This window comes from Neolamprologus multifasciatus, chromosome 7, assembly GCF_963576455.1.
Source record: "Neolamprologus multifasciatus chromosome 7, fNeoMul1.2, whole genome shotgun sequence".
NCBI lineage: Eukaryota > Metazoa > Chordata > Actinopteri > Cichliformes > Cichlidae > Neolamprologus > Neolamprologus multifasciatus.
The window spans coordinates 34341645-34357524 of NC_140445.1; the positions used below are offsets into that span (position 1 = coordinate 34341645).

At 38.4% G+C, this 15880-nt stretch overlaps 1 protein-coding gene across 2 annotated transcripts in view; it reads left to right on the forward strand.

Moving 5' to 3' along the window:
* The window catches only part of npr2 (natriuretic peptide receptor 2), a 92264-nt gene that overhangs the window by 21256 nt on the left and 55128 nt on the right, over nt 1–15880 (forward strand). For both annotated transcript variants that reach the window (XM_085169233.1, XM_085169232.1), the window contains exons 6-7: nt 1273–1408; nt 6683–6767. In XM_085169233.1, the coding sequence (XP_085025359.1) occupies nt 1273–1408; nt 6683–6767 (221 nt within the window). The remainder of the gene's footprint in view (nt 1–1272; nt 1409–6682; nt 6768–15880) is intronic.

Here is a 15880-nt window from a genome sequence, read left to right on the forward strand (position 1 = left end):
GCATTGTTTTGATGACCCTGCAGGGGCGACGGCCTTGAAGCCTTTAGCAGAGAGGACACAACATGTTGGGATCAGGGGTGAAAAGCATAAAACTTCCTCCGGCTCGTTAGAAACACAGGAGTCGTGTTTCACAGCAGGACAACAGATGCTGCTCATGGAGCTGTCAAAATAAAGCTCTCTCCCTCGCACACAAGCCTTTCAGGATGGTCGCTGCTTGTGTGGATGTTGATCCTACAGTTCTGTATTTTCTCTTGAACGTTTCATTAATTCCTTTAATCATTACATTGCATGGCATGCAATGACCACCTATGGGGTGGCCGTAGCTCAGGTGGTAGAGCAGGTCATCTACTGATCGGAAGGTTGGTGGTTCGATTCCTGGCTTCCCCTAGTCTGCATGCCAAATATCCTTGGGCAAGCTACTAACCCCAAATAGCTCTCCGGTGCATCGGAGTATGAATGTGTGTGAATGTTAGCTATAAAGCACTGTGCTTGTGCGAATGGGTGAATGCACAAGTTGTGTAAAGCGCTTTGAGTGCTCAGATGAGTAGAAAAGCGCTATATAAGAACCAGTCCATTTACCTATGTTATACCAGGTTAGGGGGTTAGTAACGCAAAACATATGTTGATTATGTGGATAGGTTTGCTGATATTTTGATTCAGAGACGGGACAATCACATAATCTTGGGGTAAATAAATACCTTTGTACAATTGTGATTGCAGGAAAGTAATTTAAACGAAGGTAATACGATAATTAAGTTAAAACTAAGGTAATAAAGACTCTTTGAAAACCTTATCTGTTATATGACTTGAGGAAAAACACGCAAGCAGCTCTTCTTGTAATATCAACTCAGTTGGCTCTTTTCATTTTTACTTTTTTTTGTTCATTTCTGGTGTAAAATAAAATAACAGCATTGTCACCTTGACAAATTTTAGAAGCACCACTGGAGAAGAACAAAGGTACCTGGTTCCCTGTTTTTATGCTTTTCAAGGGTAGTCGCCTACGAGCTTTGTAGCTTCAGATCTCACTATATTTATCCTCTTCAAATACTTATATTTAGCAAGTATGCTTGCCAGGTTAAACATTACCAACTCCTCAGGCATGGTGGTAACACGCAGCCTGTGGAGGGTTGATATTATATATTATTATTATATTAGTCCAAAGTATTGGACTAATTAAAATTTAAATCCACCACTTTGAGGCTAAAGAGAAGAAACACTTGGTGCTGTATCTGAGCATATTTAAATTAAGACTTTTTTCCTCTGTATTTGCAGGTTGTTGCATATTACAATGGAACCACCAAAGACATCATTTGGTCCCAGACAGAGAAGATCCACTGGCCCAGTGGTGGCCCACCACTGGACAACCCCCCCTGCGTCTTTTCCACTGATGACCCCTCCTGTAATGATGGTATGACCCGTCATAATGTAATAAGACATTTACCCCTTTCTACCTACCTACAGGTGATTATACCTGTCACAAACGAGCAGCACAAGGTCTTCTAATGGACACTAATTTCATGACAAGAATTATAAAAAGTTCACACAGTATAATAGCTTAATAGCATATTTTTTCATGACCTTGGTTAGAATGGAATTGATAATCAGGTGGATATTACAGGGCACTAATGCGCTGTTCCTATTTTAAATAAAGCTACCGCGATAAATGCCTTGTTTTTCTTCAGTTCCTTCCCAGCTCTTTGTGTCTATAAAGTAAATGGGTGAAGTGGAGTATTTACTTGAGTGACAGGCAGTGAAATATGAGCGCAGGAAGTTGTCTTTGTTGAGCAGTGACACTTTTTGGGGTTTTTTTTTTCTATCAGGGATGATAAACAGAGAAGGAAAACCACACTGCAATTAAAATGTATTGTGGTGTGAAGACAGGATAATGAATGGAGGCTCACTTTCAACACCAAGGATGATGAATGCTGAGAAATTTGGAGAAGCATATCAACACTTAAGAGTTTCACAACTTCAGCTTGGAGTGAATTAGATAATTGAGATGATTATAAGCGTTTGAAACCTGTAATTAATTGGCCAGAGAAAACAGAGTACAATCACAAGTTTGATAATTGCAGTATTTTGACACACATCAGAAAACGAAACAAGTAAAAAGTAACCAGACTGCTCATGGGTTTTGTTTTTTCTCTGTTGAACTGTTGGGGTGGACTTTAATTAAGTTTAAAAAATGCAAAGCGAGAACAACAGTGACATTACAAGCTGTGCTTCATGGCGTGGTGTTGTTTTCATGGAGAAATCATCAGATTTGGAACCCGTTCCCACTGCCCTTATAAGCAAGTCTTGCCTGGGATACTGAAGGATAGATTGTTTGTTTTTTTTGCATAAAGCTGAGAATTTACATGTGGTGGTTGGTTGGAGCAATGGGTGACCAGTGTGCATTTTACAAGAAGAAATAGCAAAGATCCTTAGAAGAGCAATGTCATCTCTACTACTCCTGTTAGAATCAGGGCTGCAGTAATCAAGTATTTGATTTTATTAATTAATTGTATTAATTAATTGTATTAATTAATTGAGTAATCGGATAATAGAAATACTTCAGTCTTATTAATGAGCAATAGAAATTATTCAAAAGAGACAAAAAAGAGGCCTTTTAAAATGAATGTATTATTTGTTTTTATTTTAGAAATTGCAATACATACGGGGTAATGTGTGAGGAATGAAAGGATGCCACATTGTTTGATGGAAATGAAAATGATCAACCTACAGAGGGCTGAATTAAAAAAACACACCCAAGTAAAAGTGAAGAAAATGGTATGTGGTCTGCATGCCTGACCATGAGCCCAGGAACCGTGCACCAGTGTAGGGGCTGACAATGAGTCTGAGGATTTCCCCTGATATGCTGAACCCTGGCTTTTGTCTGTGTGTCCCTCCATGGATAAGCCTCCCAGACCATCACTGACCCAGTGCCAAACTGGTCATGCAGCTCTTGTAGCTCGGCAGTGCTCATCTTTTTCCTGTTGCACAAATGAGCAGATATCAGTCCTGCTGATGGGTTAACTACCTTCTACAGGCCCATCCAGCTCTAATAAAGTAACTGCCCGTCTCCTGGAATCTCCTCCATGCTCTTCAGACTGTGCTGGAAGACTCAGCATAACTTCTGGTAATGGCACGTATTAATGTGCGAACCTAGAGGAGTTGGCCTGCCTGTGCAACTTCTGCAGAGTCCAGGTATCTCCTCGTGCTACCCATAGTGGCACTGACCCTAGCCAAATGCAAAACTAGTGAAAAAACAGTCAGACAAGATGAAGATTATTGTTTTGGGGGTTGTCTCATTGTTGCCCCTCTAGTGCATCTGTTGTTAATTTCAGTAACAACAGAGGAGCTGAAACTGAATAAAACCCCCCGCTGCTTCTTTACTGACCGATTTCCAGCAGGTGTTGCTATCAGTGTTGGGACTAACGCGTTATTAAGTAACGCGTTACAGTAACTACGTTATTATTGTGGTAACGAGCACGGTAACTAGTTATTATGCCAAAATCAGGAACGCGTTAGTCGTTACTGGGATTTAGATAGGGTCGTTACTCGTTACTTCGTGTGGTGGCTATCGCGGAGCTTCCACAGATTCAGTAACATTCAGTGTTGCCAACTTAGCGACTTTGTCGCTATATTTAGCGAGTTTTCAGACCCCCTAGCGACTTTTTTTCTTAAAAAAGTCGCTAAAAAAAGACGTGAATGCGCATATCGCTTTTACTCTCAAGAAGCAGCGGGTGCTATAACGCAGTCAGTTCTTCTTTTACTCTTTTACTCTTATGCTGTTTTGTGGATCACAAGGTTTAAAACTACTTATAAACACACACACACAAAGTAACTCCACCAGAGTGCCTATTTCGGGTCACTTTTGCCGGTCCAAGCCTGGGTAAAGGAGCAGGGTTGGAATTGTGACATTAAAAAAACAATAATTACTAAAATAAATTTAATTTGTAGTTCTGAATAAATTCTAACTGCATTTAGGACGTTTTTTACTCACTTTATGTCTCTTCCACGATGTTATTTCTCTCTCCAACAACATAGATTACAATTACATTAGCATGACCAATTATGCAAATTAGGTGATGACGTCATTTAGCGACTTCTAGCGACTTTTAGGACAGCCAATAGCGATTTTCCTTACTGAGGAGTTGGCAACACTGGTAACATTAGCAAGTGGTGGAGGCAGCAGGTGGGGAGGAGGGAAAGGGGACGCAGAAGGAAAAGAGACCCGAGGCGGCCGCCGGTCCAAGTGTGAACTGAACTTCAGATAAGAAGTTATGACCTGCAGTCTATCTGGGTCAGATATAAACCAAGTTTAGGTGGAGTTTATTTTCGTTATTCTGACTTTTTCCGTACTGCGTACTAGCTAGCATGATGGAGTTTCTATACAGCTGGGTGGGTGCTATGAAGTTAATGATGTTGAACTTTATTTTGTCCATAAGTTATTAGAGTTGCCAACCGTCCCGTCTGGTATTCAGAGAAAATATTATGCGTTTCTTATTGAGGTGAAAAGGAACAGTTTGTCCCGTAATTCAGCTACAATGAAAAAGGCACAAAGCTGGAGTTATTCTGTGTCTTTGCTGCACAGCTGCCTCTTCTTCTCTCATTCTTCCACTCCCTCTCCCGTTTCTACTTCAATAATGAAAACTGATCAATGATCAGCTGATCAGCTTTTCTCTCTTGTTTGTTTATCGCCCACTTTGCGCCAGAAACAGGAAACCAGCCGATGTCGCGTTAAACAACAGCAGCACGTTTAAGCTCGATCAGCTGTTGTTAGAATTTATTTAATATTAATTTCTAGTATCAGCTGATGTTTGCTGGAGCCACAGCTGCAAAAAAGCTGCTGGTCATGATATCAGTTTGGTTATCTGGTGAGAGGGAAACATGAAGATGAAACCAGGAGATGTCCTTACTGAATCATCAGAGCTGAACAGGTGATGGAGAAACAGGTTTACCTTTTAGGTGACATGAATGAGTTGAAGGGAAGTTATGAACTGTTTCTGAGAGACAAATAACCCCAGGATCCTTTTTAGGTAGCTGACAGCTGGTAACTGTGCAGGTGCGGATCTAGCAAAGTTTTGCCGGGGGGGCAGGTAGGGCATTAACAAGGAGACGGGGGCACAAAGAAATACTTTTCTTTCTTATTCTCATTTAAAATGTCTAGCTTTTAAAAAATAATTATCTGAATCTTACAACAAAGGATTGATAGATTGATGCATATACCATCAAAACAGTGTACATCACTGTCACAACAGCGTTTGTTTTCATTCAAAGGCTTTATGTTTTTCCAGCCCTGTATGCAGCTCATCTGCAGTCTGGTGTTACCTACATCTTCCTATTCAGAAGGCAGAATTTCTGAGTTCTGAGTACAATCAAAGCACCACGACTGCAGTTTTTGTGTTGGATGTAAAAGGCGCACATGACGCTGTGACGTAGGCTAGAATCATGGCAGCAGTCAATGACGGTCCAGGCGTGGGATTTCTCTCGTGGAAATATGCACATTATCTTTTCCTTTCTATTGGTAGGTGGCACAGTGCACTTGTGGCAAGTAAGCAAGCTAGAAGACTGGCAAAGTTATGGAAGCAACACATTAACAAGAGAATTCTGAGTAAAACCAAAGTTACTTTCCCTAGTAACTAGTTACTTTGAAAGTAACGAGTAACTTGAAGTAACTGGGTTACTTTTGATAGAAGTAACTAGTAATGTAACTAAGTTACTATTTTAAAGTAACTTACCCAACACTGGTTGTTATTAATCGTTGTTAGGGTTTTAATTGTGCGTTGGGAGTGTGGCTGTGTGTTTGTGGGGTGACAGATTTCTAAAGTCTCCAAAAGTTGATTCTGTTCATCTGGAAGTAGCGTTTTCTGGGAGAAACGTTTCGTCACTCATCCAAGTGACTTCTTCAGTCTCAGCTGACTGCAGGTTTCCCCAAACTTATAAACAGTACATTTGCATACTGACTGAAACCAGCCCACTGAAGGAACAATGGGTTGTGAGGTCAGTTCCTTGATCATAAATATGCAAATTGTCATAACCATTGATCAACAACCACTGACCAAATCCCATTGATCGAAGACCACTGATCAATGGCCATGAGTACCATTCACAGAGAGTTCGGGGATGGCTGCAATCACAGCATTGTAAGATGGTGAAAGATGTACCCTTAGGCCCCCTCCTCGATTCAGAGATGGTCTTTCCCTTTTCACATAAATAGCTACTTGAGTCTGCGCTCAAACCAGCGTTCCTCCCTGTCCAGGATGTTTACATCCTCATCATTGAAAGAGTGTCCACTGGCCTGTAGGTGTAAATAGACTGCAGAGTCCTGGCCTGACGAGGTAGCTCTTCTGTGTTGTGCCATCCGCTTCACCAGAGGTTGTTTGGTTTCCCCGATGTATAAATCCTGGCAATCCTCCTGGCACTTAACAGCGCACACTGTGTTACTCTGTTTGTGTCGGGGGACCCGATCCTTGGGGTGGACCAATTTTTGGCGCAGCGTGTTTTGGGGTTTAAAAGCCACAGAGACCCGGTGTTTCGAAAAAATGCATCTCAAATTTCGTCTCAGATTTCTAAAGCACCACAGCTGTACTTCAGGAAGTCACATCTGTGCGTTTTTCCTTTATTTTCAAAGATATGATTGTGGACATCTGCTGAACATATGAGAGTGTGAATTCCTTGTTTTTCCTCCTGTTTTCAGGTCATCTGCCAGTTCTGGGTATTGTAGCTGTGGGTTCTGGCTTAGCACTCATCATTTTTGGAATCTCCAGTTTCCTCATTTACAGGTGAGTTTGATCGCATCAAGCTGACGCTTCCTCTCTGTGGTGCTTTTAGCTCAAACAGCAGAAATGTGGACAAAAAGAAAAAAAAGATTGAGAGAAACAGCGAGAGGCAGGCTCGTGCTTGAAGCAGGATTTATGGATTGTGCTGCTTTAGGTGGTAGTTTGGTATTTACGCACTGTTGCTACAGCAACTGCTCAGCAGGTGACGGCATTAAAGCGGTGGTGAAGTGTGTTTAAGCTGCCAAGTGAGCTCATATACTGGCTCGAAACAACGCTTACTGCCACTCTCACTTAATGATCATTAGTGTGTTTGTTAAGTTTATTTTCTTTGTGCTGACGTCAGGAAAAATGCTGCTTATTTTAATAATTCACACACTGGTGATGTCAAGTGGAAAACATCACTTGAGCTGATTATTGTGCCTCTCTCAAAGGATTACAAGTGGATTATAAAAGCCCTGCAAAATAATATTCAAAAGAAGCAAAAATAAGCCAGAATTCTTTTATGTACAGCACCATGAAAGCCTAAATTAATATTTCATGTTGTTTACAATATAAATAAATAAAATTGGCAGGACTGACACTGAGAAATGTTTTACGTTTTTTCAATCCCCTCAGGGACCTCAATATTAAAAACTACTGCCTTTAAACAGTACTTCCAAGGTGTACAAGGACAGATTGGCACAATTATTAGAATTATTTAAAGAACTGAATCAACCTGAACAAGTTTGAGAATAAAAATCAACAGCTGACTGAAAGAAACAGACAAGCAGAACAGAAGCCAAAAGAAATACATACATAAATAAAGAAAACAGTGCTGAAAAAATACAAATAAGTAAATGGTTGAACGCTATGTAAAATTGTGACTAAATGTTGGAACTGTTAGTATAAAGTGATAATATTTTTAAAGTTATTAACTAATACTGGGCTATGGATAAATGAATTAAATTGTTATAGAACTTTATGGATTAATATGAAGTACAGATAAATGGTTATCTTTGTAAATAAATTATATGAAGACACTGTTGAATTTAACAGAAGTAAAATCCCACAGTTGAGTAAAACTATAGCTATTTTTGTAGTGACTGACAATTACAGTAGGTAGCTAAAAACATGGCTAACAGATATAATTATTAGCTAATAGTATGGCTAAACCAATTAAATAGCTAGCTTAATAAAATAGATATAGTTTAAATTGAAATGTTAGCTTACTGTTCAAAATAAATTATTTAGGATTGAAATAGTAGCTAGCTAAAGTTATTTTTGCTAAAAGAAAGGACAAACTGTTAACTAAAAATATAGATTAGCACTTGAAAGATAGCTAAATGATATGTAAATGTTTATCTCTGACAGCAAAAGTTATATTGTTAAATAAACATAAACTGTAATAGGAATTAATAGCTGCTAAATGGAGAAGTAGCTAAAAGTAGTTGATGAACTGTTACTGTAGTAATTTTACACAGTTAGTTGTTTGTCACATGAACATGAAAGCTGTCTGGGGGTAGAGAAAAGTGTTTTGAGTACATCTGTGGAGTAGATGAAAAAAAATGATAAGAAGCACTGGTATAGAAAGCATATTCACTAAATGTTTTTAGAAGCAATAGACAAAAAGAAATCCTAGAGACTGTGCACCCTATATAGATGCTACTGCAGTTTGAAGTTAAAAATAAACAGAACATTATGCGATTAGTTGTTTAAATAAGCGTCAGTGTTTAATTGTTACTGCTGCCCCTGAGCACTTTCTTTTAGTTGTATATTTAAGGGAAAAAGTAATTGCCTGCTGCTTTTCTGATGGTTCTAACTTTGTGCTCGGCATTCAGCTGTGTAAACAATTCAAATGAAATTGTTGCTCTGTCCCAAGTGGCACAGTCTACATGGTTTATGTTGTAACATTAAGCCTCATTTAATTACTCAAGAAGTAAATCATGCATGCCCCGAGAAATAAAGTGACTGGAAAGATTTCCATAGGTTGCTTAATATCATGGGTGTTATCTGCATGTAATGAAAGAAAATTCTTCTGCTCTTCCCTCTTTGCTCACATCTTCAGAGGTGTCTTTACTTAGGCAGTCAAGGATATTCTCCCTGATAAATGCACTGATTTTATGGAGGATTAACAAATCAAACTAATAAATCACACTGGTAATCTGATCCATTTTCTAATACTGACTATTGACACAAACAAGTGTTAATCACCAGCCAATCAGAATGGATTTTGATCAGACGAATGGTGGAAGAAAGACGGAGGAGCGGCTGTCCGCCTGAGGTAAATCCACTAAACCTGAATCTGAGTTGATCATGCCCATTAATTATTAATGTGCAGATAATTAGATGCAGAGCCTACACTTATTTCTGAATAAAATTAACTTGATCGTCTCTGTTTTTTCCAGCGCCCAAATCCACAAACACATTGTGATTTCCCAACTAGCTAACTAGTTTTCCTGGATTCTTGGCTGGTAAGTTTCTTTTCTTGGATTTAGGGACAACAAATATCTATTTCTGTGATGGGAAACTCTGTGATGTATTTTTGTTCCTGACCTACAGTTTTGAACTTTGTGCTCTCAAACTATATTAAGACTCAATCTCTGTACATAAATGACAGTGTTATATCTGGAGCCCTGCTTAATAAGTTATCCTTTATTAAAGCACACCATGACTTGGAGCTTATTCATCGTTGGCTCTGTCTCATATAAAGCTAACAGATGACTTCCTGTTTTTGCAGACACTACTGGGGCTTTGCTGATGGACAGAGAGGCGGACAGCAGAGTTGTTTGGGCCATTTTAAAGACCAACCACCTGCAGAGGGGCCTCCGTTTTGCTTTTAGTGCTTGACCTACAGAAACACCACTAAAATGTTAAAAACATTTTGGAGTTTATGCCACTATCAGTAGCTATTGAGAAGTGATTTACCCAGTGAGAAATTAGTATTTAATTTTTTATATTTTTAATAAGAAGATATATATAAAAAGAAAAAATATAATTTTAAAAGATGATATATATTTACTGCTGCTTACATGTTTATTTTTAATACATTTAACTATTTTTTTAATATCCTAATTTGGGGGTGGATCTAAATCTAGTTCACAGGGCAGAAAATGTTGAATAAAATGAATTTGTTTTAAGAAATCTTTTGGCAATAGATCTCTGTTCTGACATGTACACAGACGTAAACTGATGTCTATGCAGTTTAATAAAAAGAGACTTGTATATTGAATGATATGTTTCTTTGTATTGCTTTGTGATGAAATGCATGCAGCAAACCAAATTCAGCCTTCAATTTAATTTTGTCCCCACACAAGACAGTAAAACATGATCTATAACATCTTAGGCTCAGAAATCAGACCAGCTTACTTGTTAATGGCTCAGATGTAGATATATAACTTTGCCACATTTTTCTCTCAAACTTCACCCTGGAGTGCCTTAGATTTAAACAGCTGTGCTGTCAGCTGCTCGCCGTTGATTTTGGAGGCTGCTGTGCAGCAGCAGCAGCTAGCGTGAGGGGATGTTGAGCAGAGCAGCAGTGACTCTGTTGTTTTTAATGAAGGGGCTGGTCCTGTGGAGGTATTCACAAATGGGACTTACCAAACAATAGGCCCAGTGTGGAGCCTCACACTTTGCCCCTCTGGCTGCCAGAGGTCTCTAAACAAGGTTCTTTTAATAGAAAAGTACTTTTTTAGTAGTGGATGGGGTACTTTAATGGCGTTTCCTGTCCTCCAAATACTAGCAAACATCAGAATTTACTTTTTGGACTCTCCAGCAACACAATTTGTTCTGGTGAAAAAGTGGCAAAGGAAAAAAATGATAATGAGCCACTTTAGGAGCCAACTGGGATATTCTGGGGGAAAAGACTAAAAGATGATGATATGCACACGCTACAATAATTTCCCTGAAGCCATCTGGAAACGTTTTACACCTTTTTAGATTGGGCTGGAATGTGTGGGGCTCTGCTCATTTTTCATTTCTAAGTGTTTCAGTCTGCCAATGAATCCACTGCCACCTTGCAAAGAAAAAAAAAACAAACACGTTTTTTAAATTTATTGTTGTCATAAATCGTGAATTGTCAAGAAGCAGCAGCTCCTCTGAGATTTTCCCCCAGATGTGCTGAGTCGCTAGAGTGCCTCTTCCTCTCCGTGGTGCCATGTATATCAGAGTGGTGCTGAAAAAAAGCAACACTCAGAAACTTGTCACAAAGTTCACTGATTAGAAAATGGATGGATTCATTACTCTGGTTGGGCTTTACAGACATTTAGTGGTTGTTTACCATTTTGGAGAAGTTGCTTCACATATCTGCTTTTATTCATCCACCTTTAATGGACGAAATAGGAGACAGAAGTAAATCATGGGAAACTCAATCTGGGAAATTCCTCTCTGCGCCAATTTAAATACCACAATCATTAGTGAAAAATGTTTCATTTAACAACCTGCTGACATGTGTGTAAAATAAGGATAACAAAACCTAAACTAACGCAACTCTTATCCTAATCTAACATCATCTGGAAAGCTTTTAGACACTCACAGTCTATCAGGAGTTTGTTCAATGTATCTTAAAGGCTCATTCGTTAGAGCTAAACAAGCTCAGTGCATTTACCAAGGTTTCCATCCCTCCATCCATCTTCTAAAAGCTAATCAGAGACGCTTTGACCTCCTTCTCACCTGCCAGCTGAGATCTCTCCAGTGTGTTCCAGGTCTGTCCTAGAATCTCCTTCAGGTTGAACACCTCACCTGGGAGGCTTCCAGGACAAATCTCAGACAGATGCCCAAACTATCTGGCTGCTTTAAATACAACGCTTGATTTTTCGGCCATGACCCACAGCTTGTGGGCAGAATAGACTATATTGATAAATTTGTATGCCTTTGTAGTTTCTCTCTTGATCACTTGCGTGGCTGTGGCTGTTGGGGCAGATTGGACAATCGCTGATCTTAACGTCTGCGTTTCGCCCCTCAAACTGTCGCTAGGTTCAAAAACCTCCTTGGTTGCTTTGGTCGGCGATAGTTTGTTTTGAAGATGCTGACTTGTCTGCCAACTCTTGCTGATTAACCACCAAGCAAAAGTGAAACCTGGAAACGGAGAACATTTACCTTCAAGTAAAGGTTTCATCTCACGAGATGTTTTAAAAGGCGCAACTTTTACTTTGAAGGTGAGAATCGTCTCTGTTTATGGTTTGCATCACACTTTTCACAGTTTCTTTACCACTCAGCGAGCAACTGACAAGTGATTGCGGACAAGTCACTGTCTTCAAAACAAACTACTGGCAGCCATGGCTATCTGCTAGCCAAAGCAATCGCAAGGTGGTTTTTGGTACAGCAGTCAATTACACCAGTAATTGACTGCCAGAAATCACCAGCAACAAATTACAGCTGGTTGGTATTTAATCATTTTAGCCAGTGACAGGTGGTTGCCAGGACAATTTGAATTTCTTAAGTGAATGGATTTTCATTTTTTTTAAGGAAAGCCAGCTTATTATATTTTACGGTGTACAAAGATGGCCAGTGTAGCACAAAGCCTTCATTTGGTTTGGTCATTAAATCTGTCTTTTGGATAGCAATCATGTTGCTTTGCTGTCCCTTTAGATAGTCTTTCCTAAAGTGCTCTACTCTCATAATTGAGGGTGTTATTCAAATAAAAGAAAGTTGTCTTTAAAGCTGGCCTGACTGGCTTTATAAAATGGAACACAGTAAATGGACTTGTTTATGGCGCATTTCTACTCTGAGAGCAGAAAGCAACAATGTGGTTGGAAAGGTGTTTCTTAACCCAATGCATGATCTTTCCTTGAGTATATATGAAAAGAAAACTTTCTGGTTATGTGTAGCACAAACTTGAGTCATGTTAGGCACCACAAAAGAAGACTGGTTGGAGTCAAGAATTTAGGTTAACCAAGGGGGGAAGACAACAGACTTCAACAACAGGCCATCTGTTGCTTATTAATCCAGGAGTAATTTAATAATAGGTTTGACTGTTTCAACTCCCTCCTATCTGACGTAAACGAAGAGTCGCTGTCTCACCTCCAGCTGGTTCAGAAAACAGCAGATCAGCTTCTTACTGGTTCTAACATTTAAATGACATCATCTCAATCATTGCTTCTCTCCAGGGTCTCTGCTTTGTTTTAGAACTGATTTTAGGATTTTATTGATCACTTTTAGAGCACGTATGGGTCTGGCCTCAAGCTGCAGAGCATAAATGATGACCCGCCTCTGAACTAGTTCGCAGCCCTTAGATCCTCAGTTGGCTTAAATCTAAAGGTGTCCGTGTTTTTGCTATCAGGCCCCCTCAGCTTTGGAACAGCCTGGCTGAGGAGATAAGGATAGCAAATTCACTGGCTTCCTTTAAATCCCTTCTTAAAACTCATCTTTATAGACCTGCTTGTATGTGATGACTTTACATCTGATTATATGGTTATTAGCTTGCAGCTGTTTTGTCTAATTTTAGTTTTTCACTGTTTTAAAATTAAATCATACTTTTTAATTGTATGTTTCTCATGTGACTTTCATGTTTGGCTCTCTGTTTAAATAGACTCTTTTAGTAATCTGTTTGCCTGTCTGCCTTTGTATACTCGTAGTAGAAGTATATCAAAATATTGTATCAATATTGTTATTAATAGATCAATACATAATTTATAGTGCTTTGACAAATCAGAGACAGAACAACAGACAAGTAATTTTAGGACTTAGACTTTAATTTATAGTGCATTTCTGCACCAGGACAGTCTTTTTCGACATGCATAGAGATGTTTATAGCACTTCTGACAGAGGATTTCTTTTGAAAATTAATTGGAATTTCATGTAGTCAAACACTGGACACTCTTTTTTTTAAAAAAATAACCTGAAAACAGATTTGAGACATTTTAAGATAACACAAACTCATTGCCTTTACTGTACACAGATTGATTGTGCTTCCAGGGGCGCTCGCCTATTCTCAGCCAGGAAAAACCCTGCAGGATTTCAGTATTTGGATCAAGTCATTTGCAAGAAATAAGCAGTGTCAGTTAAGTAGGCTGCAGCTCTTATTTGTGTCAAATACATCTTTAATCAGTGTTTAAATAAATAAAAGAATTGGCTCAAGCTCTGTTTTAGCAGATAGCCAAGACTACAGGACACGAGGGGAAGAAGAAATCACCACATATTTATTGCATACATAAAATACCTTTCTGGATGATGTTCAGTGATTGTATCTTCTTCACTGAACACTTGCCCCTGTTTTTCAGTTTCTTTAGCTTTATCACAGCAATTCAGTATCCAAAACTGGCAATTCAAAGAGACAGGCTGATTTGCCACACTCCTACTATGAACCACAAAAGGAAGGACACTTAAATGATTATTACTGGGAAGCCTGGGCAGACCATGCCATTATTTTAACTTTACCCAGGTGAGCAACAATTTAAGATGATTGGTAATCACCACAAATGCTGTTTCCACTTCATAATGTCTCACTGAGCTCTGTGGTATACATCGTGGCTTACTGTGTGAGGCTTTTACTGTTTTAAATGCCAGAAGTCATGATTTCAGTGTACTCTATGATAACCCCCTTCGGTGAACTGCAACATTACGATGCTCGGTTAAACATTACCATTAATTCAGTTGAATAAGGCATCAATTAATTAAAAGATTTTTCACGCTGAGCCAAAACAACTGTAAAATACTGTAAGTTGCATTTAGTCTAAAGCTCTTAACCCTAGCGTGTTTAACTGGTCTGAAGAGTAACATTAGGAGACCATAACTTTTATAGTTCTTTTATAAAAACATAGTTGGAAACAGTGGTAGTACTAAAGTACAGTTATGGCTTGAAATTCAGGGAGTAAAAAAATAAAAGAGTGAAGTGGATTCTACCAACCAATATAATGGTTGGTTTATGACATAGCTGCCCTAAATTAACAGTATTGGTAACTAAAAAAATTAATTCTTTTTTTTCTGTAATGGTTAATCCACCAGTATGTGCGAGCTGTTTAATCAACATATTTTAAATTCTGAAATATGTTTTTATCAATGATTTTGAACTTTACTGGTTCACAAAAAAAAAAATCAGAAACAGATTAGTAAAACACATTAACTTTTGATTAAGATGCCAAATTACAATTATTTACTTGCATTCCTGAACAGAAAACATAGTTTTAGTGGTTTAATGTTATGCTTGTTCATTTTCTGACTTGTCGGAGAAATCAAGTGTGCCGGATCAAATTTGGGTATAAAGATTCAGTTCAGCGAATTAAGTAATTTTTTGTTTTAAGCAGGCTTTTGACAGATTTCTAAAGGTGGTCCAAGAAATTTGCAAAGCACTGTACCATTACTTGAAGTAGAAGATATAGTGGACATTGATTGAGGATTAACCTTCAAGTGACTGCTGTATATATATATATGTATATATATATATATATATATATATATATATATATATATATATACTGTTGTGACACTCTCAACACTATCAGTCGAACAGGCCTAGATAATCTGCTAGCTATAAAACTAATTGCAAGGACTGCAACTGACTTTACCTTCAGCAACCACTTGGCAACTGGTTGGGGAATATAGATTTTTGCCTAGTGACTTTTGGTTATCAGGAAGTACAGACAGGTTTTTAGGCCTTAATTGAAAAATATTTCCCACCATGAACTTGTTATTTTACTACCAAACTTTTCATAGTTTGCCATCAGTGTGGCAAAGATAACCGCAAGTTATCTGGGATCTTTTCTGAACCTGGAAATATTTTTTATGTAGTTTTGCAGTGAACAATGGCTAACACACCTAGAGAAGCAAAAGGTTTTGTGGCTGACGCCTCGAGGCAGATACTTAATGACCAAAGTAACTATGAAAATAGCTCAACAAACTCAGACATATTGGGTTAATTCCTTTTTACTTAAACATAATTTAAACTGTTTAAGGAATGACAGACACAAATAAATTATTTTATTTTTTATTAGTTATCAAGTGAAGCATTCCTGTTTTAAATGTAATGCGGTGATTTTAGCTGCTAAAATAGCCTGGTTAAGCATGAGGGTTGTAAGACAGAGAGGGAATGGGGACTTTCCAAAATTTAAAGTAACATAAATGTTGCCAAGATTAATGAAAGGTGCAGTAGGAAGGTGGCTGTAACAAGGAAATATAATAAAAGTTCAACAAGGTTATTAGGA